The sequence below is a fragment of the Poeciliopsis prolifica genome, unplaced genomic scaffold (genome assembly GCF_027474105.1).
Source record: "Poeciliopsis prolifica strain line A6 unplaced genomic scaffold, Auburn_PproV2 SCAFFOLD018, whole genome shotgun sequence".
NCBI classification, from domain to species: Eukaryota; Metazoa; Chordata; class Actinopteri; order Cyprinodontiformes; family Poeciliidae; genus Poeciliopsis; species Poeciliopsis prolifica.
This window is the reverse complement of record NW_026562393.1, coordinates 4,983,035-5,009,253: the sequence shown is the minus strand read 5'-3', so window position 1 is coordinate 5,009,253 and position 26,219 is coordinate 4,983,035. Positions and strand designations below refer to the sequence as shown.

The 26,219-nt window shown below is 36.0% G+C and overlaps 1 protein-coding gene across 1 annotated transcript in view; it reads left to right on the top strand.

Annotated features, from left to right (window-relative positions):
• Positions 1–18,280, top strand: part of LOC129368025 (corticotropin-releasing factor receptor 1-like) — a 78,901-nt gene extending 60,621 nt beyond the window's left edge. The window contains exons 7-14 of the mRNA XM_055042788.1: positions 922–1,042; positions 1,536–1,689; positions 2,971–3,031; positions 4,773–4,845; positions 10,073–10,158; positions 10,349–10,484; positions 10,727–10,768; positions 13,552–18,280. Coding sequence (XP_054898763.1) covers positions 922–1,042; positions 1,536–1,689; positions 2,971–3,031; positions 4,773–4,845; positions 10,073–10,158; positions 10,349–10,484; positions 10,727–10,768; positions 13,552–13,692 — 814 coding nt within the window. The 3' untranslated portion in view covers positions 13,693–18,280. The remainder of the gene's footprint in view (positions 1–921; positions 1,043–1,535; positions 1,690–2,970; positions 3,032–4,772; positions 4,846–10,072; positions 10,159–10,348; positions 10,485–10,726; positions 10,769–13,551) is intronic.
• Positions 18,281–26,219: the final 7,939 nt, after the last annotated feature.

Sequence of the window (26,219 nt, the reverse complement as noted above, 5' to 3'; positions counted from 1 at the left end):
TTTCCCTGTAATTAACACCCAGCAGGCCCCACTGGCACATCAGCACAGGAAGTGAGGTCATGCATCATAATTAATACGACCTTTTGAATAAAAAGCCCACATAGTTTTGGCACGGCAGCCTCGCTAATCCTTAGAGCAGAACCAGAGAGAAATAAGTCACCCAATTGTCAAATAACACAATTAATGGAGCTATAAATGTGTTTATTTTTAGCCTCCTAAACTTTCATGTTACCAAATTCGCTTTGAAGCACTTTTTTTGGGAACTGTGAGGAGTCTATTTTCTTGCTTGCTTAATATAAACAATAGTCCATCTAACTGGAAAATTTCTGGCCATGCTCACCGACACAGTCAGCACAAAGCCTGTGCAAGTGACACCTATTAAAAATGTATGTGTGCTAAAAAATAAATCATGTCGCCCACTCTCAGCCTAAGAGAGCGCGGCCTTGACTGGATGATAATGCTGTCAGCTGGTGACGACAAATGAGGCTGTCACTACAATGTCTGAGGTTGGCTTGTTCTGTCCATTCAGCTGTGTGTTTCTATTTCTGAGCACTCGCTTGGAGGCACTTAGGCAGATTCCTTAATTGTATCCCAGGGTCGGTTTATTTACATCATTAAAGAAACATGGCACTTTAGGCACATGACACAACAGTGAAGACAACAGGATTTAAATGTTACTTCACATTTTGGTATGCTGTCCAGAGCATGCCAAAAATTCTCTTCAAATTTTCAGTTATTTTTATAAATCCACAAAATTTTATTGACTTGGTAAGTGATTCAGTTGCTGAAGTCTGGTTAGCAGGTTAAATTCTGCTTTGCATATGGTCCTGACTCTGCTTGTCTTCGAACAGAAGTCTATTGTTAAACATGAAAATGTTAATGTCTGAGGAGCTGAATTTATTCTCTTGCATTCTTCTTCAGGAGTATCCGATGTCTAAGAAACATCATCCACTGGAACCTAATCACTGCCTTCATCTTGAGAAACGCCACCTGGTTCGTCGTCCAGCTGACCATGAGCTCAGAGGTGCACGAAAGTAACGTGGTGAGTGGAGGTTAACTTAAACATTAAGTTGCTCTCTGAAACTCAAAATCTCTTCTCGTTTCTGTATTTTATTTAACCTTTCACCTTGACGACAAGGAAAAATTATGGGATTTTTTTTTTAAGAATCTAGACTTTAAAAATCAAAGAACAAAACAAAAAAAGATGCCCGAAGTCTGACGTCCTGTCTAAAAGTTTGATGCAGAGAGAATGTTGTCCTAAGTAAAAGAGCAAGAAAATCCAACCCTTTACTGTCACCAAAAAGTCACCCAATTTAAAAAAAATGTCTACTCCACTTAATTTGGAACTAGTTGAAACAACAGATCAACCCGCATTTTCAGACTGAAGGTTTTTGCTTACATCTCTATAACTAAATAAATGAATATGAACAAGAAAACCTATGTCTTGAATTACAATACTTTGTTAAAAATACAAATAAAGTCCTCTCCCGACTTATTTCCTTGTTACATTTTTTTCATCATTATTATTTTCTCAGCTTTGGTGTCGACTTGTCACTGCCTCATTCAACTATTTCCACTCCACCAACTTTTTTTGGATGTTTGGAGAAGGCTGCTACCTTCACACTGCGATCGTCCTCACATACTCCACTGACAAGCTCCGCAAGTGGATGTTCATCTGCATCGGCTGGTGTATGTACATCTTCATGTGTGAAACGGTCAATCAAATCTAGTTTTTGAAAGCTTTGAGAATTGTCAACCGGTATTTTGAGAAATACGTTCAAAAATGTTCTTGCAGGAAATTAAACAGAGAAGGTTGTGACAGCCAACAATATATCTAATTGCACAATTAACAAAATGCTATTACCTTGTTTGCTTAAAAACCGTATTGCATTATAGGTAAGTTGTTAAATTACTGATTTTACTGCATTCAAAATGTCCAAGATGATTGCATTATCAGGAGATGTTATAGTTATTATAATACAATTATTCATCTAATTATTCATGACTTAAAAGTCACTCATTGAACACTAAAGCTACTTTTTTTTTCTGCAGTTTCTTTATTGAGAGAAATTGCGCATCTTGTCAAAAGTTTTAGATGCTCCAGTTTTTATCCAGCCACTCTGTGTTCATTTAATCTCAAAAGACGTAACTGGGGGTCAGATGAAATTTTGCCAACAATAGGAGAGTTAAATGGATGGAGACACTGGGATTTTGTGTGGCAGCTGGGAAATGTATCGTGAAGAATTCACAAGCTCCCCCATTTCAAACTGTCAAATCAGCGTCTATACTGCTAAGATTAGGTGCATTGTGTGTTGGCTGAATTTCATTTGCTGCAGGAAACTTTGGCGTGATGAGATGATGGCAGTGCATTCCAGTGCTGCTGTGAAAACAATAAATAAAATGTACTTCTTTCCAGCCTTGAGTAACTTTCTGGCTTCGAGAGTCCTTGTTTTGTCACAAAAATTATGTTAATTTGCTTAGGAGAACCTTTCTTGGTAAATCCTATTGAGGTTTAGCATTTCACTGCTGAGGTAAGTGACTAATGAGGCAGAAAGTTTCTTGAGATTAGGAAACTTGAGACTCGAATGTGTGACGTGAAGGCTTGCCCGGCCATTTGATGCCCCTGGTAGCATCATTTAGATGTTGGTAATTACTGTTTCTCTTCCGTATTAAACTTCTACAAGTCTGTAAATCATCACATCACTCTGGATTATCGTCTGCTCCTTATTCATACACATAGAAACAGTTGGATGGTGACAAGTCTTGGCATGCTTCTATGCATAACAACATGGAAACAGCAATTCCTTTTGACAGAGCTTGGCAGGCGTTGATGCTCTGCTTGTAAAAAAAAAAAAGAAAAAACAGGAAGAATTTCATATTTCAATAGAAATTTCATAGAATGTAGTGTGACTTGATGAGCAGAGAAGGAACAATCTGTCACTGTGTCTCTGCTGTTTCGCCACCCCTCAGGTATACCTTTCCCTATAATCGTGGCGTGGGCCATCGGGAAGCTGTACTACGACAACGAGAAGTAAGTTGTTGACTCTAAGACTGCTTTTGACATTCGAGACTGAACTACTCCGGTAATAAAAGGAAAAGGGCAACGCCAAACCAAATTACATTAACAAAATGAATGTGTATTAATTATCTGTTGTAATTAAATTAGCATTGAAGAACTGGTTGTATTATTTATCAGCGCAGACACTATTTTCAATTTGATTGCGAGCACTTGTTCTCCTTTTCCACGTATTGCTATAGTAAGAATTGCCTCTGTTTCCCAGCAGTGAGTCACTGAATTATTAGCAAGTCTACTGATTTCTTTTATTATTATTGGCAAACCTGTTAAAAAAAAAAACATGGCAGATTCAGAGCCTTGTAGATCATATTTCTCTGAAGCCATTAGGTTGTGAGGGACGCGTTCCTTCATTACCATGAAGTTATACACTACTGTTGATTATGATTCACTCCCGCAGGGACCATCCTGCTGCCAGAAAAACTCACTGGAGCACCAAATGTATTAGAATCAACTTTAATGGCCATGTGTGTTGACATATTCTAGAGAGTTGGTTTGTTTGCCCATTAGTTTCTGAGAACAAGTCTACAGGGGAATGCAAATACAGACACAAAGCTAAAAAAAAAAAAAAGAAGAATTGTACAGCTGGATTATTAGGTTATTTTTGGCTTCACATATTGACATTGATCAATCTAGCAAAAAAGAAAAGAAAAACTGAACCAAATTTAAGAATACATACAAAACTCACTTAGCAACAGCCCTAAAACAAACTCATTATTCCCTGCATCAGCAGAGTTCTCATAGTGAAAAATCTATTAAATTACAACATTTAATGTACTTTGTCTTTCCGGCAAGTTGTGTTACATTGTAGAAAAAATTCATTGCAATAATAACATCAGTCAGTCTCATGTTCACATAAAACCACACAAATTTAAACTGATTTCACATTAACTGCAGGCATGGATTTTCTCCCTATTGAATGATCTCCACTAGGAATAAAATAGATAAAGAAATTTGTGATTTCATACTTACCAGCAACAGTTATAATTTAATCAATAATAATTGTATTGGAATGAAAGCCAAAGTGTTAAAGTGTTATTAAAAAACCCTAATGCATAGTTCTACTATTTAACAAACGCGAACAGGACAAACAGAAAAATACCAATATTATAAAACCAAGAGCAGACAACTCTACTTCTACAGATTAATGGTGAACTTTCTAAAACAATCTTTTTTTTTTAATAACAGAACACAGTGAACTAAATGGCATTTGACAGTAACTCCAACCTTAAGCTGAAAGTCTTTGAAACCCAAGGTGTTGAGCTCCTACACTCTGAAGATTATGGGGCACCATCTGCATGGACGGGAGACCTTTTCCAAGAGCTATTTATTGGATGTTTCCACCACTTCTCTCTGCCCTTCTTTCCAACATGATTCTAATAAATAAAGATCACAAGTGCAAAATAATTTTCACAAAAAAAAAAGAAATCTTACATTATGCATCTTTCTAGGCTATTGTTTTATTTTGGCAACAATCTTTGATTTGAGCAAAAACTATATAAGTCTGAATATAAGTTTTGAATTTGTCCTTGTTTTTGTTTATGATTAAATTGGACAATACCTACATACAATTTGCTTTTAGTTAATCACCAGTGAGAATAAACAGGTAAATAATACGAATAAATGCTACACACGGAGTAATAAAATGTCTCCTCTTCAGTCGTATCTAAACTGACATAATGTCATATTGGTTTTCCAGGTGCTGGTTTGGGAAACGACCTGGTGTGTACACTGACTACATCTACCAAGGTCCCATGATCCTTGTGCTGGTGGTAAGATCCTGTTCTGTCCTTCAGTAGTAGATTGAACCTGTCTGATATAATTAGTCTTCATTATGTCTCTGAACTGCCTGGCAGCCAAGAGTACCTGGAAACTGCAACACATTCTTCATGTTAAGGTTGATAAATGTCAGCGTGAATCACATTTTTCCTGCAAGCTTAACTTTTAAATCTCTGTTATACGACAACGTCTGGGATTCATTTTAGACTCTGGGATGGAAAAACAACAATGAAGTCAAAATGCATGTTCGCCTTTGCAGGACATATCTTTAACAGTGGGTGATTTCCAAACCCAGAAGGGAGGATTTTGATAGCTTTATGTCATGACCTCTTCAGGTATGAGCCATTGTGAAGGCAGATTATCATTTTAAATGCTAAGCTCACTCACTAGCTTTCAGTTTGGTTTTTAATTGTGACTGAAAGGAATGTTGACATCTCTTAAATTAGACATAAACCTTCATGGGGTTTTTTTTGTCTAGCTCCTTGCCAACTTGTAATGCTCAGCTCATCATATGAGAGATTTTACAAATCGACCTTGGATTTAGTTTGGCTCTATGTTCAAGTTTTAGTCACATCTAGTCTTTTCCTGCACTAATGACCTCCTGACTCGGCTACCAATATATATGCTGTCCTCAGCCCAGCTGCGCAATGCAGTGCATACACTTCAGTGTATGAAAAACCAGTTTACACATGTGGTTTGGATCATCTTCCTGTTACATCACCACACTGTGTCCAAGTTTCATATCTGTTGGGTGGATAATTTAAGGTGTATTCACTGTAGTTTTCCTTTATAATTATTCCATCGACAATGCAGCAGAACCACTACTACACAACATGATGTGTGGCAGAGAAGAACTCTTTAACGTTGCAAATTTATGCAAGTATAAAGATGTTCCACACAAAAAACATTGAAAAATATCTTAATACGCCACAGTTTTAACATTTAATTTCTCTTGGTCCATCATATTGAACAGAGTTGTGCCTACAGAAAAAAATAATGCAGCCACGTTTCCACATGTTGAAGCATTGCGTGTGACTAATAATAACTTTGCCAAGGATGTTTTTACATGATGCCTCAGCTGTAACCATGAGCAGATGAATGTGAAAAAATAAAAAGGGAAAGTTGGAAATAAGTCAAGCTGCCCTGCAACGAGATAAAAAACAGATCAATAGGTTGGACTGGATCATTTTTTCCAGCATGTTTTGATAATAATATCTTAATGGAATTCTACTTGGGTCAAAATTATTGGTTTACATACAATATGCAGCCCAGGTTTAAATAATCGCATGGTCTTAGCAGTGTGTGCATACTGACGGATCAACTATTCCATAGATTATAAGGCAGCCACTGCATATTTTTATCTGGGTGTTGGAATGTCTAAGAGGAGTCGGCTGGTGGACTGAAGTGCTCACATAATGGATTACATCAAACTACCAAAAAAAAATAGAAAACAGAGACAGCCGGTGGAAAGAAACCAGAACAGCAGTCATGGTAAAGAGAAAGTGTACTCTTCTTCAGTTGTACGTTTTTACGTGTTGCCCTCGTCTTTACCTAGCTTGATTTCTTTTTCTATTTTTTTTCTACATCTAACCTGGATGTAAAAAGCATCGATCATATTGTCATTAACATACAACTGTTAAATAGAACATACAAGAAGCTGTTAAAAAGAAAAAAAAAATCTCTCTTTTTTTTTTTTTTTTTCTTCAACAAACCTGGTTCTGTAAGAAAGAAGCAAGGCAACAGTGGCATCAGTGGTTTACAGGCCAAAAACACTAAAAACCAAAAATAACACAAAGATCAGATTCACATTTTGTCAAGAGCATCTTCATGACGTTCAAGACTTTTGGAAAAAAATATTCTATGGACTGACAAGACTGACATAACTATATTTATTTGTAGGTTTCCAGACAACAGAGGAATACACAAAAACACGCAAAAATACATATAATTTTTGGGTGTTTTGACTGTCATAACCACTAAACAACCTCCTGTACAGTTCAACATTATAGGTTTTTTGTGACTTATGAAATAACTAATAACTAATTAAGTATTGGCAAAGATAACTTTTAGGTGGCAGTGAGTTATTGACAGCAACTGCCAAAAGTAACTAAAAATGTTACTTTTAATGAAACTTAGTTTCTTTCCAAACCAAGTAATCAGTAATCTAAGTAAGTTACTTTATCAAGGAGTAATTCAAGGAGTAATCAGTAATTTGATTAAAGTCACTTTTCCAAAGTAACTATTACACTTGGGTTATGCATCAAGTAAACTAGCAAGTCCACACCTGCACAACTCAAAGAATTAAAAGGAAAGTTTTGCAATGGACTAGTCGGACTCTAGATTAACATTTTATTGAGATTCTATATGACTTCAAACATATTCTTTGCTTATGTTTAAATTTTTTTCACTTGACGAACCATAAGGTGTGTTTTCATAATTTTTTAGAGAAAAGGTTTCCTCTTTAAACAACTTTAAACAAGTCGTTCTTTTGTGCTTTTTCTCATTGTCTTTCCATGAACATTAACATTTAGCGTGCTACTTGTGATCTGGAGAGCCTTAAAATGGATGTTTCTGGGATATTTTGCCTTTTTTTTATCATTGCACCATTTGACCTTGGGTAAGTTTGTCTGGACATTCTTTCCTGGAAACGTTAGGAGCCTAAAAGTTTTCCACCTGAAAATAATCTTTGGTCCTGTCAAACGATTCTAAATTGTTTGATTGATTCCAGCAATAACTGCTTCTCTAAGATGGTTGTCAATGTTTCTCCTGTTTGCTATTACGCTCAGCATCGGACCAGAAGCACATGGCTTTTACTTTTTGGGTTTTTCTTATTAATAATGACTTCAAGGAATTTTTTGTAGACATGAGGTTAGATTGAAAAAGATTTAGAACCTTGTTAAGAACAAAACGTTATTAGAATGTTTTGATTTGTAGGAACTTATAATTAAATCAGCCTTGGCTTTAAAAAAAATACAGTAGTTCAAAATTATGTGAGCACTTCCTTTAGGGGTTTCAACATCTGTCCACGTGGCCTCCCACAGAGACTACTCTCTGTGCCAAAACTCATCTGACTGCGACTGTTTGGACATGTCCCTGCTGAGTTTCAGTCGATGTCCCTGCCAGCGATCCACTGGTGGAGTGACCTTCCCAGATCTTCTATCCTTAACTGAAAAAAAAAAAACTCATCTCTTTAAGAGGCACTTCTCTGAACTGTTTCTGTCTCTCCTCAGGCAAACATCTGCCTCATTCAATCCCTCTTTCTGCTGCTACGCTTGGAAAATCTCCAGTCTTGCTTACAATAGTGCTTTCTCGTGGGCTTTTTGTGTCTTTGCCAAGCACTTGATCCCTCCGGATCATCACTGGGGTCACAAGAATATTTGTGGTCGCTCCTGTGAAGGGGGTTGTGAACTCTGAACAGATTTTATTATCAGCACTAAAATGATGTCCTGCTACAATGAATTAATTCAGGATGTTATTAAAATTGTTAACATCAGCAGCGATGCACGAGGTTAGCAGAGTGTGTGGTTCTGGAAAGACCGGCATATATCTGTTCCAGCCAAGGTCGGGTCATCTGGCACTGGAAAGTATTCCTGTGGCTATTTTTGCCTCTGTGTTACATCATCCCCACCTCTTGCATGAGCTATTGATTTTGTCATTCATCACATAGTGGAAAAATAATCTCAAGTAGCACTTCATGTTCAAAGTAGCTACAGTTTTTTTTATCTTTCATTATTATGTACTGCTTGCATTATTTCAGCTCTTCCCACTGCCAGTAAATCCTCCAAAGTCTTAAAGAGCTCAGCACCTCGTTGTGATGCAGATGTTGTCAACGTGAGGTGACATGCTCCTCAACAACCTACCAATGTAGTTATTTCTGGGCAACACCATCCAGAGTGCCAGATTGTTCGATCATTCACTTTGCTGCAGGTATTCTGCAGAACTGACTAATTTAACTGTTAGAACCACAGCAGGCTGGTCTGGTAGAGCAGGACTGGACCTTGCAGGATTTTGGTGAGATCTTGAAAGTCACATTGGGCTCCTCTTTACTCCGAGTTATTGGACATCCCAAAACTATTAGACTAAAAGTTGTAAAGAGATCATGACGTATCTATAATAATCTATAGCATGACTTTTAAGCAACTGACTGCAGGTTAGCTACCAGAGGAAAGCGCAAGACTTGTTAATCAGCTGATATTAGATAATTATTTCATTCTATTTTACTATCTACTTTATAATAACAGCCAAAAATGTTATATATTTTGTTTGTATTAAAAGAACTGCTACTAAGTTTGCCACATTTCCATGTTAAGATTTTGCATGTGCCTACAATTACAAACAAAATAACAATAAATTATTTCATATAAGAATATTAGAACTGCAAAGATCAATATGTTGCTGCATTTATTTTTCTGAACTAAGACATATAAACTTCTTTTTCTCTTTTTAAATTTTGTGTTAACACTGTGAAGCTGTGAAACGGCAGTGTTTTTTACTCAAGGTTATACAGTTAGAATCTTGTATCAGCCCAAGCAGGCTTTTCACATGGATAAATAGTGTTTCATGTTCAGGGCTCTTGCGCATAGAAATCAATATGATTTGCGCTCCCCCATGGAGACGAGGACAAGAGTGCATACTTTCTTATTGCACATATAATCTTGGCTTTGCTGGTCACTAAGAAGCTCTGTGTTTTTCAGACTCCCTCGCTGATTATATTTGCATACATGTTTTTTTCTTTGTTGCACAAGATCTTATTTGCAGTAAAAGGATTTAAATTTTTCAAGGTTTGTATGTGAAGAATCTTTTTAAATGTTCCATAGTCTTAAGATATGCAGACTTTGAATTCTTAAAGCTACATGATCTTTGAAACTGAACAATAAAAAGATCCAATGGATCATTTTCCTAAAATGTAATGCAATGCGCAGAAAATGCACGTTTCTAAACGTAGCTGAGACAATTTAAGCAAAAATATATCAGATGCACTGAAGTAGAAATGTTGGCTCTATTGCTGTGTCATCTTGTGAATTCAGAAACTCAACGTGTCACTTTGTCTTGAAAATCTTTGTGAAGTTTTTTTTTATGACTTTTTAGATTTTCCAAATAGTTTTCAAACACTTTTTACTGTGTTAAGGAAATAAAAAACAAAATACCAACTAGAGCTCAACAATAAAGTGCTTCATTTCTACTTGGTATTCACTAAGCTTTATTTTAATTGCCCCACAGATCAATTTCATCTTCCTCTTCAACATAGTAAGAATCCTGATGACCAAACTGCGAGCCTCTACAACATCCGAGACGATCCAGTACAGGTAAATTTCCTGTAAACCTGCTGCTGAAACTGCAATAAACAGGCTTAAGAGACGAGAGTGCCTTGAATTATTCATGTTTTGTCCTCCATGGGTGATGCCCAGACCCTGAAGGGCCTTTTAGCGTGAAGTGAAACTCTGAGCCTGAGTCTCTCTGTCACGGCTGTCTGATCTACGTTCTCCTCGTCCGCAGGAAAGCTGTGAAAGCAACGCTGGTACTCCTTCCCCTCCTGGGAATCACCTACATGCTGTTTTTTGTCAACCCAGGGAAGGATGAAATTTCTCAAATGGTCTTCATATATTTCAACTCGTTTTTGGTGTCCTTCCAGGTAGGATTTATCCTGCATTCAACAAAAACACAAATGGAGTGTAAAGGCATCTCTGTGTGGGTGGATGTATCATTTGTCTGATTTATCTCAATGTAATTGTAATGAGTACAGGGGGAAAAAACACTGCTGAGATGATTAAATGTGCGACATAATCAGCTGTATAAGCGATTTAACCAGGATCAGGGCATTGATGACGATGTTTTGTTCTCACTTTATCCCCCCCGCCCCCCTCCTCTCTGCAGGGCTTCTTCGTGTCAGTGTTTTACTGCTTCCTAAACAGTGAGGTAAGCAGATTTATACTGGCTTATTGATTTAACATTTCAACATTTTAAATCTCTTCCCTGATGCAGAAGCTTAATGATATTCCCTCTCCTCTGGTGCCTCTGCTCAGATTTTAGTGGCTGTTTGCTGCATATTTTCGCAGCTTGAGGACAATGTATTTAGGGCATAATTAAGCCTTGTGATGTCCCGACATAAGTGACATCACTTTCTACACTGTATGACACCGTCAGCCCTAATTTGGTCCCAGGGGGAAATCAGGGGTGAAACCAACTCAGAATAGAGCTGGGATGTACATGCAGGAAGATACGCTGCTTTATATGGTAATGTTGTTTGAATATTTAGCAACAGTTTACTTTTTACTGCATGCAGGTCGATAAACAAATCAGTTCTGTGCATATTTTTAGAGTATTAAAGGACTTAGATTCAGGATTTACCTTAGGGTCTTACAAGCCAACCAGGTGTGTGCGATTATTTTTCCAAATGTCCTTATGAGTAATTATAATATTTGTTTTTGAGGGTTGGTTTATTGGTTGAAAAACTACTCATAGTCCTGTTTAAGACAAATAGTAAATCAGCCAAACAAATGGCAGCTTCTCAATGCATTTAAGCATCGGAACTAAAGTTAAACCAAGCATCAGAACTGAAAGAAATGGTGAAATCGAATGAATCCCGATTGTTGAAGCAAAACAGAATAGTCTTAAGTGCTTCAGAAACTTCTGATCTATTGGGGTTTTCACACAAAATTTGTCTCTCAGATTAGAAATGGCTGAAAAAGAGGGAATATCAAATAAGTTAAAGTTTTGTGGACCAAACACTTTGTTGATATAAAATAACAACCGGAAGTTTGATTTTAAATTAAAGAAAGAAGAAGCTAGTTTAAATATTCATTCAATAGTACCGAAGTATGACTAATAGAAACCTCTGGCATCAACTAAGAATTTTTTTTAATAATTGATTTTTCTCCTGAATATTCTGACAGAGAAATTGGCAGTTTTCCTGCAGACTGTTAGACTGTTTCTCTGTCATTAGGACAGATGCAGCACACGTACCATCATTTATTGAGCTTGAATGATGGTACGTGCTGAATGGGGGAAGGCGGTGAGGATCACATATATGAGCATAACTGATTCTGCAAAGACTTGGCTCAGAAATAGACTGGGAGCTGTGTATTTCTACAAATGGCAGTAGGACAACAGAGAGTAGCCAGTGGAGCTTGTTTTTATAGATTATCTGTCTCATACTCTAATGTCAGGATACAGTGACATTTGTAACAAATTTGTAAAAAAAAAAAAAGTACATTTCTATGAATGTAACCTAATGCGTCTTTAAAGATTTCAATGATATAAATACTTCAGCCTGTGCTTAGAAATTCATGCTGTTACCTTTTCCAGACAGTGACTTTAAAATCAATTGATAAAATGTTTGAAAAATTGTACAAACATTTCGGATATTAAGGTTCAACAGAAAAATGATGACGAATCAAATGACACTTTCTAAAGTTACAATCAATTCACTCACTGCTAACCTTAACTCCAGCTGAGCCACAAACCAGCCATGAAGGCAAACGTCAGTCAGAAAGATCCAGCTTGGTCTGGCCTCGGAGCTGAGCGACACAGATTAATCATTACAAGTTATTCCTCAAGAAGGAAATAATATCTTTTTCCCTTCAGTTACCGAACCTCTCTGCATGGTAGCTGGCTGGATGATGAAGGAATATCTCATCATGAACTGACATGTAGCTCCCAAACAAAGGGCTTAACCAGCATGTGTAGCTTGCAGAGTATATTGATTTAGTGTTTTGTTACAGGCTGAGGCTTGTAAGGAAAGCAGGGGGGGAGAAGTGGAAGAGATGAACAAAGGATGCCTGCAGTCACATTCAAGAGAAAACAAAAACATTTATTTTTTTTTTAAACATGCGCAGGGTTAAAATATCTTATTTCAGGCCCAAAGCCAATTGAAATTTTAGATTAGTGCACACAGGCGGAGCTGTGAAATATCCAACATTCTGATTGAATTAACCATGTTTCATTTATGATGTACTTTTTAGGCGTAGACTCTTTAGTACTTCACAAAAATACAAGGTGAGAAACTGGTAAAAAAAAAAAAAAAAACGTGAAGCATGACTTAAGACAATGGAACAAGGGAATCAAAAATAACAGTTTTGAAAAGGTTTGTCTTTAATTGGAACTTTAAAGCATTCAATAAAAATATGAAACAAGACTTAGTAGACTGAAAGATCCTCCCAGGAGTTCATGTCCAGGTTAATATTCAAGGAACACCTATGAAATTTTCCCACCAACCTTATCTCATTACTGAGCTGGTACTTCCTTATCACGAGCAACTATGTTTTGTGTTTTGTGTTTTCACCACTCCAAGAAGGTTCTATTTTAGTACCAACTCTTCGCTGGGCCTGAGGAAAGAGCCTCTTCTTTTTTTCTTTTATTTTTTTTTTACATAGAATCATATTGGTTTGGATAATTATTTTTCCTTAATAAATGAAACCATTATTTGAAGACCACTTTTTAGATTTTTGGTTATCTTTAATATAAAAGTTGTTTTATTATCTGAACCCGATAAGTGTGACAATAAAAAAAAGAGAAATCTGTACGCGGACAAATACTTTTTCTCACAGACAGATATTGTGTTGCTCAAAAAGAGCATACTAACTAAACCAACTCCTCTCCAATTACACATTCTGGAGGAATCCCATGACTGTGTCTGCATGAATCTGACTGCTAAGATGTGCAGTTTGGTTGTTTACTCCTGGGTTTGGTGTTGGTTACAGGTCCGCTCAGCAGTACGGAAGCGGTTCCACCGGTGGCAGGAGCAACACTCGATCCGGGCCAGGATGACCCAGGCTATGTCCATCCCAACTTCACCTTCACGTGTCAGCTTTCACAGCATCAAGCAGTCCACATCGATATGAAACAAGAAACCAGCTTTACCCTGCATACCGGGACAAAACCTCCAGCTGTCATTGTCATCATTTCCCTCCACCTCAGCGAAGTACACTAAAAAACCTCTCTGAGCTGGGACAAAGAGACACCGCATCAGTCTCCTAAACCTCAGGGGAGACATTAAACAGACTTTCTGGAGAAAATGGATGGTGACTTGGGGGAAAGGACATTGCAGACTTTGCATTAATAAAGGTTAGTAGATCAAAAGATCAGGGAGCTGATCTGTATGACCTGAAGTTTCAGTGAGAATGTACAGCACTTCATTTGGTTTAATATCGACTTGCTGTAAAAGAAAAAAGCGTCTGGTTTATTCCTGCCTGCACAATTTAATTTAGCAATCATCATCCCATAAATCTTGTGGCACTTATTGGGAGTCAGTCCCAGGGGACTTGGCGTCCTAAAGGCAGAGACAAAGTTGTTAAATATTCAGAAAAAAATATATATGTTTGTTTTTACAGTGATTCCTTGTTATTTTTAAGTTTTCTATGTTGTATTGTCATCCTTGGTTCTCAGTTCGGTGCAGTTGTGCTTCGTCCATCAACTTTCCAGGAAGGTTGAATACATTCCATTCTTCTACCTGAAGAGTTTTGTTCCATAGTGATCATTTAATGCTGTTTAGAGATCATTTTATTATAAAACAGCTTTTTTATTTTTACAACAAGCTATCAACAAGTTTAAAAAAAACTGTTATATGTTTGGGGGTTTTTTTGAGAGGAAGAGCTTATGAGAAAAAAATCAGAAAGCTACTGAAGGAACAGTTTCTCTGGATACTTCTGATGACATTTATCAAAAAGCAAAATTAAATCACAAAAGTGGTGGTGATTAGAAGGTTTCAGGGGAACTGTGTTTCAAAGGTTGATGAGGTTGTACTTTAATGGTAAGGTTGAATCCTCATGTGAAAAGACACAGAGCTAATAATGGAAGACAGTATCACATTAGTGCAGTCCTTTAACTTTGAGAGATGCTTTTTCTTGATTATTTGCCCCCCAAATTTTGCTAAGTAATACTAATCTCTTCCCTCTTTCTGATACAGACTACATTAGTTCAAGAAGTGCTTGCCCTGTTAGTATGGCCAAATTTCTAACTGGTGTATGTTCTTGTATATTGATTTGACCACAAATCAAAAAGTTGAAGGTTTTGATTTGGACTAATTTTCATTAGACGATACACGTGTTATCTTTTTATTGTTAATATAATCATTTAATTCAAGATCAAAGCAAAAATACTTATCTGACAAGGAGATTAAAGGTTGTCACAACTCAAACCATTAAAGCATCTTCAGAGTTGTCCTGGTAATTATGAAAAGGTCTTCAGTAGCAGTCAGTCTTGCAACATATCTGAAAAGGCCTCTGACTGAAGATAGCTGATGTATAACATTCCTGTTAGTCATGACATGCTAATAGCTCATTGCCAGACAGCAGAAATAATATTCCACAATAACATGTCCAGGGCGACACCATCAGTTGTTGGCAAGCTCTAATTAGCTGAGAAAAATCTATCTATCATATTCAGTTTTGATTGTCAGAATAAAAAAACATTTGTTTTATCTGGACGACTGACTCTCTTTCAGTTATCAGTAACAAGCTGACAAACTGTATGCACCCTTTTCCAAACATGCCTATCACATTTGGGTCTTGTCTACTTTAACAATACAGTGTTCAATCAATACTTCCTCCCATCCCGGTTTTTGGCTTTTGACACTTCCTATGTTTTACTGTTATAGCGTTTCAATGTTGGTTAAACAACCAAAACTCTCAATGTGCTTTCCAATTCCAAACAAACTTTTTGGTCCATACACTCCTTTTTCCAAGCAGCTGAACTTCCAGTTCAAGCCTGGAAGCAGCTAAAAAAATTTAGTTTTCGTCTCACATTGTCTATTATTTCATTGTATAGTTGTTATGGGCTCTGGGTGAATCCATTCCGTTTTGACTTCAAAGCCATCTGTAAACATTTTGTCAGGTCCTACTTCCATTTTTTGCCCTCAACAAAACAGTTTGTTATTGAAGTATGACAGTGCCCTTAAGTAGTTTTGTGTTTGAAATATGGAGATAATCCAAAAAATATTTATATTTGAGCTATAATATCAGGAGGTGTAGGATACTTTACATTATTCTACACCTGTGTTTATTGTGTTTGAGCTAGCTGGTGAGAACCTGGGGACTTTTTTATTTTTATTTGGAATTGGAATTTATTTTAGAACTGATTTTCTTTAAATGTATTTTTCATGATCTACTCTTGTTTTGCTGTTAGAAAATGTGTTTATGTGAGTAGTGCTGTAATTTTTCATATAAGAATCAAAATTCCATCAGGAATTAGAACCACAGTCAATGAAAATAGGGTGAACAATTCAAAGTATTCAGAAAATTGTATTTAACTTATCATTACCTATCTTCATAAGTCAAGAAATATAGAGAAATATACAGATGGTTAATTAAATGGGTACAAAATGATTTAAGGTGCCAAAATGGAAGTAGAGGACAAAATGGTAATGTGTTGGTATGAACTATGGACAAATTGACTCAGAGCCAAAACTATGACAAAAAACAAAATACCAATGACGAACTTCCTGATGGTTATTAATATTAGCATATCATAATCAAGTTTGTATGCATTGGAAAATAAGCTATTAAACTGTCAACCTGATAATGAAATTCTACTATCTCAGAAAGCTACTCCTGTTTGGACCCTAAAAGTCAAGTATGAAGAGAAACACGACAAATATTAGAAATGAGGAAGGGGGTGAAATTACCATCACGGTTTGTCAAAAAAGCTGACCAATAATGATTTGCTACACTGTTAGTTACTTGTGGCATTGTAACTTAAGATCTTTAAATGCCGTCTGAATTTTTTAAGAAAATTATCTCCAGCGGGTGACCTTAATAAAGAGAAAAGCCTCCGGATGCATTTTTAAATATAAATAGTTGATCAAATTGTCTGATTGATTTTACACTATATTCGCTTAAACTGATCAAAACATTTTCACAAAGACATATTCATACCCAAATACCCAGCAGACAGACAAACCCTTAGCAGTCAGCGAATAAGATGTTGTGCTAGTACAACTTGCCTGTGAATCTTTACAAATAGACAGAAAATAAAGCTGTATATAATGAATAAAAACACTCAAAGCTTTGTAAATAAGATGTGCATAGCTTGTGTCACTTTATCCAAGTGTCATTGTTTAATTTATTCATTTTTTTCAAGAAAAAACATTAAAAATGTTGAGGACTGCTTCTACACTCAGGGTCACATTTTAACTTTTTAACCAATTGAAATCCATCACTCAAACATCACAGATTACCATATCTGTGAAGTAATTGGCTGCAAGGGATCATGCTACTGGAGCTGACCAATCAGAGCAAGAAGGGATAGAAGGGATTGATTTCCATAGCCAACAGGGAGCAATTGTATTTGTGTTAGTAAGATGTTTTATTGAAACTGTTTTGTCCACCTGATGAATGTAGAAATGTAGTATTTAGTTAACAATAAATAAATAATGTAAATCAACTATAAATGTATATATACATGTATAGATATATAAATATAAGATATATTTGGATATAATTTTAAGATTAGCACATTGATATACAGTATAACGTGATTTTTTTTACAGAGAATCGTATATGCTTGGTTTCTTTTGACAAAACGTCTGGAGTATTTCTGGTATTTGGCTCTTACCTCTTGGTTGAAATACAGTCATTGTAAAAAAAAAAAAAGTGCACCCTTTTAGTAATTTTAAGTCTTACTCATAAAAAAAGAAGCAAAATCTAGTTTTTCCAAAGTTCAGAAATGGATGGAAACATTATTTCAAAAACAAAAAGAACACTTACTGCTTCCATAGGACTTAATTGGGAAAGTAGAAGCAACACCCATCATTTTACAAATATTGATGTATGTTGATTTTCTAAAAATACAAGAACTCATTCAAAATGTTAAGTCCAAGTTAAAATGTTAAGGATAGCAGAGCATGTAGAAAAGAGTGAACAAGTACACCTTGAAAAACTGCAGGAGAAGAACCAACCACATCTTTCTGAAACAGTATAGCAGCACAGACTAAGCTTGTAAAGTTGCATCTGAACAAACCACAAGATATCCGGAACGATGTGATTTGGACAGATGAGACCAAAGTAAAGATATTTGACCAATAGCAAATGTTTGAGGGAAACCAAATGCCACATATCATTACAAACCTCTCACGTCAACTTCCAAGCCCATTGGTGGTGGGGTGATGATTCAGGTTTTCTTTGCAGCCACACTCACTAAGTTAACCACGAATTTCTCTTTACTAAAATTTGAGAGTCAAATCAAATGGAGCAATCCAGTGATGATGAAGGTGGTACTTTCATTCACAACTATCTGAGACACTAATAAAGTCATACAGAAAACATCTATTTTGTTGCTGAAAGTGGTTCTGAACACTCTTGAAATGTATGGTGTATCTAGTTTTTCACCACAACTTCCCAATTTTGGCTTATTAGTTTATAAATGTCAGATGTAGAATCAAAAAGAGTGTTTTTGTACACTTGTACATAGATTTGGACTCTGACATTTCATTGTGTCCTAATACGTGTCCTAATACGTAAAAACTTAGTACTGATTTGGGGTGTGCTTTCTTTTTATCAGCACTGTAGGTTTTTCTCGCTGCTAAAATAATTTTGTTTCCGCTATCTACACTTTAGCTGTGTCCAGCTCTTGTTTGCTAAAGAAAGCAAAAACACTGTACCAAAACATTCAGGAAAAACCAAATAATACAAGCTGGAAGTTGCCAAATTCAACTAAAACATTGAGTTATGGTATTTGGGTAATAATTAAAAACATTGAGACTAACTTGATAAGTGATAGATGTTTTTTTTTTCTGGAACAAAACTCCTCAGCCCAACAAAGAGACTTAAAATTATGGCTTGTACATCAGCAAGACGAGGAAGGCAACCACGCTCACGTTCATACCAAGTGAATTTTTGTGACGTTTGGTCCAGTTGAAGCATGAGGCACGTAAAGTGTCACACACTGTGTTTACTGGATAACTGTAAATATATAAATAGCAGAGCTGGGTTGTTAAAATCCAGGGAGATCTGTCACGAATATAAACCAAAAAACACAAACCACACACTGTAAGTCATGGAGGCACATCAACAGCTCACCGTTCACATTCCGATGATACCAGTATGCCTAGCACCTGTGCATTCTTAAGAACTGCTGTTTTACTGTCAAAATGTAAAAAAAAAAAAAGAAAAATTCCTGTTTTTGTCATCTTGCCGTTTTTATTTAAATATCTTGCAGGAGACTTGTGAACTATGGCTTTGAAGTGTCCAATTATGTATAACTTTCTGATGCCATCACAATGTCTGTTTTTCCAAAAGATTATCATCTATAGTAGCTAAGCAGCCATTTTGGGGGCAGCTTTGGGGAAAAAAATAAATTCACTCAAGAGTTATTGCAATGGGGGAAACAATTGTTTGTTTGATCTGCTGGTTTTATAATTTGGCTCACTGCCAAACAAATGGAGTTCTTTGTTATGTTGGTTTTAATTTGGAAAGCGAGAATATCCATCCAGACATTGTGTAGAATGAAAACACATCTTACCTAATATGGCCAGGTGCCTTTGCTGCCAGCATTAGCTGTAAGACATTTTATATAGTTAGCCAACATGTTCAGATACATCTCTTGAAGTATTTTTCACCAAATCCTCTTCTTGGCTGCAGTTTGACAGCTCAAAGCTTTGAATCCCCTCAAAGGTTTTTTGCAGAACTAAAGTGTGAAGACTGGCTAACGGCCTCAAAAAGCTTCTTTCTTAGTCACTGCTTTGTTGCCATGATAGCATCTCTTCAGTAATTTGCCATGCTCAAAGGCCCACCCCTTACTGATTTGCATTGTTCTGGGTGATAGAAAAAAGTTACTCCTCCAAGATGTAGCACAATGTTAATTCTGACTGCACATTTAAATTGACTCAGTAATAGGCTTTTACCTAAAATCAATTCCAATTTTAATCATCTGGGGGTTTTTTTTATCATCTAAATTTCCTGTGACTTTAACTGACAAAAATATAAAATTATGGAGAAATATTTCTATAGTACAATACTGAAATTATATCTGATGGAGTTTTATCTCCCTAAAATATTTTAGTCCTGTTTTTATTAATTGGTGAAAATATCAGTCATGTTTGTTGTAGGGAAATAGGCAGCTGACTTTTTGTTGTAGTCTTAGCAAGAGTGACTTTGCAGCGCATTGGAAACATCCTGTATTCTTACCAAAAAAAGCACCCTGAAGCATAATTTTTGCTGCTTCAGTTAAAGTCTTATCCGACAACAGAACTTGCACATAAGCCCTTGTTGAGTCATTGAATGGTAATCTCTGGACCTGGACATGGGCCTTCCATAGCAGAAGGCTAGAAGGTTGCATTACAATCCTTATATTCTTGGTGGCTCAAGTCATCATCAAGCCCCTTCTGTGTTTCTCATCTATTAAGTTCTTCACATTCATCCTCTCACCTGACAAGTTCTTGCAATGAGTTCCAATGCCATTTTATGCCTCTCATATTTTCAGATGATTCCATTTTCTTTCTTCTTTTCTATTGCCACATTACAAAAAAGAGAATTCAAAATTTGAGTCTGGAAACTTGTTATAAAACAATCGTTTCTTCCATTGTGTGCATTATTAATACATATGGGAAATAGGCTAGTAAAAGACATTAAAAAGTGTATTTTCTTTAAAGTTCAGAAGTTTGAAATGACCAGGATTAAGTAACATGATTTGTGTTATTATTTATTGTTATTTATTTGAAATTGTGTTATTTTCATGCTTGGAATAAAATGTCAAGAGATAATAAACTGTGTTGGATTCAACTGAATGAGAAATGTCACTCAAATTTTTATTTATTTATTTCCCTTTCTGAGATACAAAGAAACACCAAACCGTCCTCAGGTTAACTCTCCCATTTTGTTCCCATTGTCTCCTGAGAAAAAAGCAAACAAGATGAACACTTTCAGTGTGGTTGTCTCCAGCAATGTGTGTGTCTGACTCTCTGAGGAGGAACATCGGCCTTTAAATAAGATCTTTCCACCCAACTGCACAGTCACTATTTTTTTCCCATAATCATGAACAAGAGATGCAGCAACAGGGTCAGGGGAAAAAAACAAAAGAGACGTGGAAGGATTGGAGAAAAAAAATGAATATGACAGTGTTCATGACTTTTCTGTGGGATTTCAGGCTTGTGGCATTGTTTAATGCTTAATTGGATGTGAACTTCCATGTGAACATTTAAGGAGAACAACAGGGTTAATCATTGCTGATTGCAGCTTCAGGGCAGGCTGTTACTCCCGAGATACACATTTGTGTTACCATCAGGGTTTTGCACTGTTGGGAGCTCATCTTTATATATTTTCAGCCAGCATCATTTGGTTCCTCATCTTTTTAGTGGTTTTGATGACTATATAAAGACTGTTTATGTAGAGCACAGCATGATTTTTTTGTTTCTGTGATGAAGATGCTTTGTACCATTCATTTGTACAAACTTGTTCTTTAGAAATCACAGCTGTAACCTCCATTTTGTCTTCCTCACAAAAGACTGAAGCAACAGTCTTTTGCTGCTTTTGACTGAAGCCTTGTTGAGAGGATGTTCATGCATCTTCTGCTGCATCCTTAGTCCGAACAAGAGACTAGGTGGAGTCGCTCTAGACTGGAGGCTTATCCCCCTGTCTAAATGGAAACAAACTCCTTGTTTATTCAGGTTTTTTTTTTTTCATACAAAGGAGTTTCAGTAACTGATAAGGAAGCTTGCCGGATTCCAACATTTAGAGATTTTCTTGTGCACCAAGAAAATCTCTAAATGTTTACACCCAGATTTAATCAAAAAGAAGCAGCTCTTGCAGAGGGTGGTGTTGGACATTTGTTTGTCCCTTTTTCGGTTTTAGCTGGAACTGTCAATGCAACTCAAATTTTGCAGTGTAAACTGATGATCTATGAGAGTAAACTAACACTAATTTAATTATAAAACAGTAGTACAGATTATGTGAGAATATGCAATAGTAAATATGCACCTAAATCTGTAAATAAATCATTAGTCCCTATGATGAGGTTCGAGACAGGAGCATAAAATGTTTACGGCCGCTTGAGATCAAGGATCAGAATGAATCTGTCTTTCACAAACATCTGAACTGTGATCTGGAAGCAAAGGGATGAAAAACTTAGTTCACAATCTAAGCTCTGAACCGACCGGATAGGGAGAACTATTACCAAGAAGAGAGGGGTGAAAATGTAGATGCATGAAACTTCTTCCTCATATGTACAGAGCAAAAACTTTATTATAACCAAACAAGGTATTTTTACATTTTTACCTCCTTGAATAGATCTATGATTTATACTTTTTTTTTTTTTCAAAGAAAACAGCCTTGATCTTTTAAAATGAGCTACAGTTCTCCAGGCTTTTCAGAGTTTTACTTTGGACAGCATGTAAATTGTTCCATTTCATACACCCACAGCTACATGACGGCTGCAGAATCTTTTCAGGCATGTTAAATGGGATTTATGTATTTTGTATATTATTGTGTGTGCGTGTGTCGGTGTGTGCGCGGGTGTGTGTGTGCGCGGGTGTGTGTGTATGGATTGATGTGTGCACGTTGGGTAAATATTTATTTTTTAGATTTGTTTTGCATACATTTAGCTAAAATAGATTAATTGATTGATATAAACCTATTTTACAAGGTATTTTTGAATATGTTCAAATGTGTGTGGGTCCGCATGTGTATGTCTGGAATGAATGACTGAATGACTGAATGAATGAATGAATGAATGAATGAATGAAGTGAGTGTAACTGTGTGTAGGTGGCTTCACAAGGGGAAAAATTCTCTGCAAATTGATGCAGCATCACTGCAGAAGCTGGAAGCACAGAATCTGTGGATGACAAGGCCTGTCTAAATGTTCTAAATGGTTCAGATAAAATGTTAAGCCATTTAACATTAAAATTCGTGGGATGCTAGGTTTCTTGTTTGAGCTCCTGAGTGTGAAAATGCAACATTAAGACAAGCTCTTGTTATCTTTACATAAAAAATGTGAAGAATTAAACCAAACGCTAAATCTGAATAAGATTTTATGGAGAGACTTGTTGTTCCCAGATGGTCTCTACATTCTGTGAGATATTCTGCAAAGATGAATGGATAACAATTCAGTCTCTTGATGTGTAAAGCCGGTAGAGACTAACCCCAAAAGACCTGCAGATGTAATTGTGTGTAAAGGTAATTCAGCGTGGCTTTCATCCAGAGGTGTTGATATATAGAATAGCATGACATGATTTTCTTTGATCCTCATTTGTAAAAGAATTTGAAAACCATTCATTGTCATAGCAGCTGTTTTCAAGACAGATGATTAGCACAGAAGCCCAAGCATCTAAACATTGTGTTCCACGGAGTAAGTTTAATGCTAAACAACTTAATGTTGTTTATGAACACTGGTCCATATGGGAGAATGGACCAGTGTATATATGGGAACATATTGTTTACTCCCCTCCTGTGTTCTGCTGACACATCAACTTGCAGAGAGTTATTCTCCCATAAAAAATGTTATATAAACAAGAAAATGCTTGTAATCTGAATCCACATGTTCATGTTTACAGCACTGGTATCAGTTACCAGAGATTCCCCAATGAATGAGCTGAAACATTGGGGGGGTGGAGGAACAATGATTAAAACATATATAGTATTTTCAAATGTTTTTTTTAAATAAAAATCCAAACAGCCTTGGATTCGGCCCTTTCTATTCTGACACCAGGAATTAAAAGTGCAGCAAATATATATATTTTTTTCTTTTACATGTACTCTAAAGGAATTTTATAAGGTAATGTAACCAGTTTTCAAATAATTTCAAACTAACTTATCACAAAATGACATCAGTTGTTGGTTATCACTGCTAATCCATCTCATTTGCCTTTGCAACACCTCTTTAAATCTCTGTCTGCCATATGATAAGAAAGCAAAGCAGAAATCCATTAAAAAGGAGATATGACTTAGTAAGACTTTTTTTTAAAAAAACATCTCTATCATTTCTTTGTTATAATGGACAGAAGCATACACATACTAAAAACAAGATTCTAACAACTTGTTCCTGTCAAACTTAAGGTATGTATCTCTAATTCAAATGTATTTGTCATTAAAAGCCTCAGTTTAAAGTGAAAAGTAGTGTAATTTGTCAAGTGATTTATTGCACATAATATTTTATTATGGATTAGATTTAATATAAGGTGAAATGCTGTTATTGGTTTAGGGCCTAGGTTCAGGACCAAGTTGTGACTTGACTATAGGTTACAGTTAGGTATGTAGAAATGGTTAAATTTAGGAAAATAGTCAATGAATGGAAGTCAATGGAGAATCCCTGCAAAGATAGTGAAACTTAACGTTTGTGTGTGCGAGGGCGTGCGTATTTGTGTATGTGTGTCTGTATGGTTGGTTGTCTTTTGCATCTCTGTTCTGTCCTGTGACAGACAAGCAATCTGTTGTTGGTGAAATTTTAGAAAGTAGCTTCTCTCTATCACCATGAGAAAAAAAAAACTATGTGCAAGCCTTTTGTTTAACTTTCACTATTCCACACCTGCTGGAACATAGGGAGGCTTTAGAGATGCCAGGAGGTACCACAGGAAGATAAGAATGGAACTCACCCCTTGGTTCAAGGTTCGGTCTTTGTCAACATCATAACTGAAGATTTACAAAGCTGCTGATGTGACTCGGAATGTTTTTTGTAACTTCTCATAAGCCCCAAATCTAAAGCAACCTCCAATTAAGTTGCAGAATAGAAACATGAAGAAATGCTTTGATTGCACAAATAATTACAAAGTAAATGTAATCAAAACAAAACTAATTTCCTGTTTAGAAAATTGAACACATGCAACTTTCTTGCACCATTTAACCTGTCTTCTGGTCATAATGAATGTCAAATTTCTGCACTATGAGCCTGATCTGAATTACATTGAAATGCATCCAAGAAAAGAGTAGCACCATAGTCATATTTTATAAAAACCTAACTTGAGGGTTCGTTGTTACACAACTGCAAAAACCATTTGGATTTTAATGATCTTACATTGACTGGTTATTTTTATTTTTTTTAAAGCACATTTGTATTGCTATAATGCTGAGGCCTGACATTGGCCTCAATTTTATAATGGGTCAATCCCTAGTGGAGTCGGGAGGGGTGCTGATATCTCCAGCGAACGTTTCAGGCAAGAAGCGGGGTACACCCTGGACAGGTCGCCAGTGTGTCGCAGGGCAACACAGAGACAGACAGGACACGCAACCATGCACACACACCCTCACATTGAGAGAGACCAGTTTACCTGACAGTCATGTTTTTGGATTGTAGGAGGAAGCCAGAGTACCTGGAGAGAACACACACATGCACATGGAGAACATGCAAACTCCATGCAGAAAGACTCCAGGCCTGGAATTAAACACAACATTGGCCTATAAGTGAAAAGAAACACATGAATAAATAAAAAAAAAAAATTATATAGATCAAGTATTATATGCATAGTTTCAAAAACCTTTTTTTTCCAAATGAAATAAAATACTGTGGAAAGACATAACTCAGACAAAACGAAGCTCTTAGGTGTAATTGCAACAAGTGAAAACTAGATGGAGCAAAAGCAGCACGACTTTATGTAGAACACTTTCCTGTCAATCTTCTCTCTCAGGTTTATTTTTAACCAGAAAAGGGATTGCTTTCAATCATACATGCTCAGATTTTAAAATAGCATTTCTAACAAAAAGCTATGCAATCTATGATATTTCTATTTTGGTTTATAAGGACATAAACAATAAGTGCTAGTTTATTTTTATGTAACAGCTGCTGTATTTCTTCTATATCTAGTACACAGCGATATTAATCCACTGGAGACATAAAGTGGTGTAATGCATATATATGGTGGTGTAATATAATGATTTCAGAATGTGAACAAAAATAAAAGCAGTAAATTTTTTAATAGACCACAAACATTCCTATAATGATTTAAGATATTTTTTTGAACAAAAAAAAAAAAATTCCATTACTGGAAAGACTATAATAAGATGTCAGCCTAAAAAAAGCGTATATGTGGATGTCAAGTCGTACTATCACTGTGTAATTTAATCTAATTGAAGATCATCAAGATAGCTTTTAAATCTGAGATATGCCAGGAAAAAACTGTAAAATCAGGAAGTGAGTAAAATAATTGTATATTAGCGTTTGTGTATTTGAATCCTAACTTCACTTATTACATCACCAGACCATGTCATAAAATAATACATTTTAACATTAAATAACTGAAACTAAATGTTTTAAATAACATTAAAATGTTATTTAATGTTAACATTTTAACATTAAATAACTGAAATTTTACAGAATCAAATTTTACATTTGATTCTGTAAAATTTTCATTATGAAAATATGAAATTCATAGAAAATATTCTATTGGTTTGCTTAGCTTTAATTAAGTCTGTGTCATATAATTTTGGATCTTGATGATAAGAACATAAA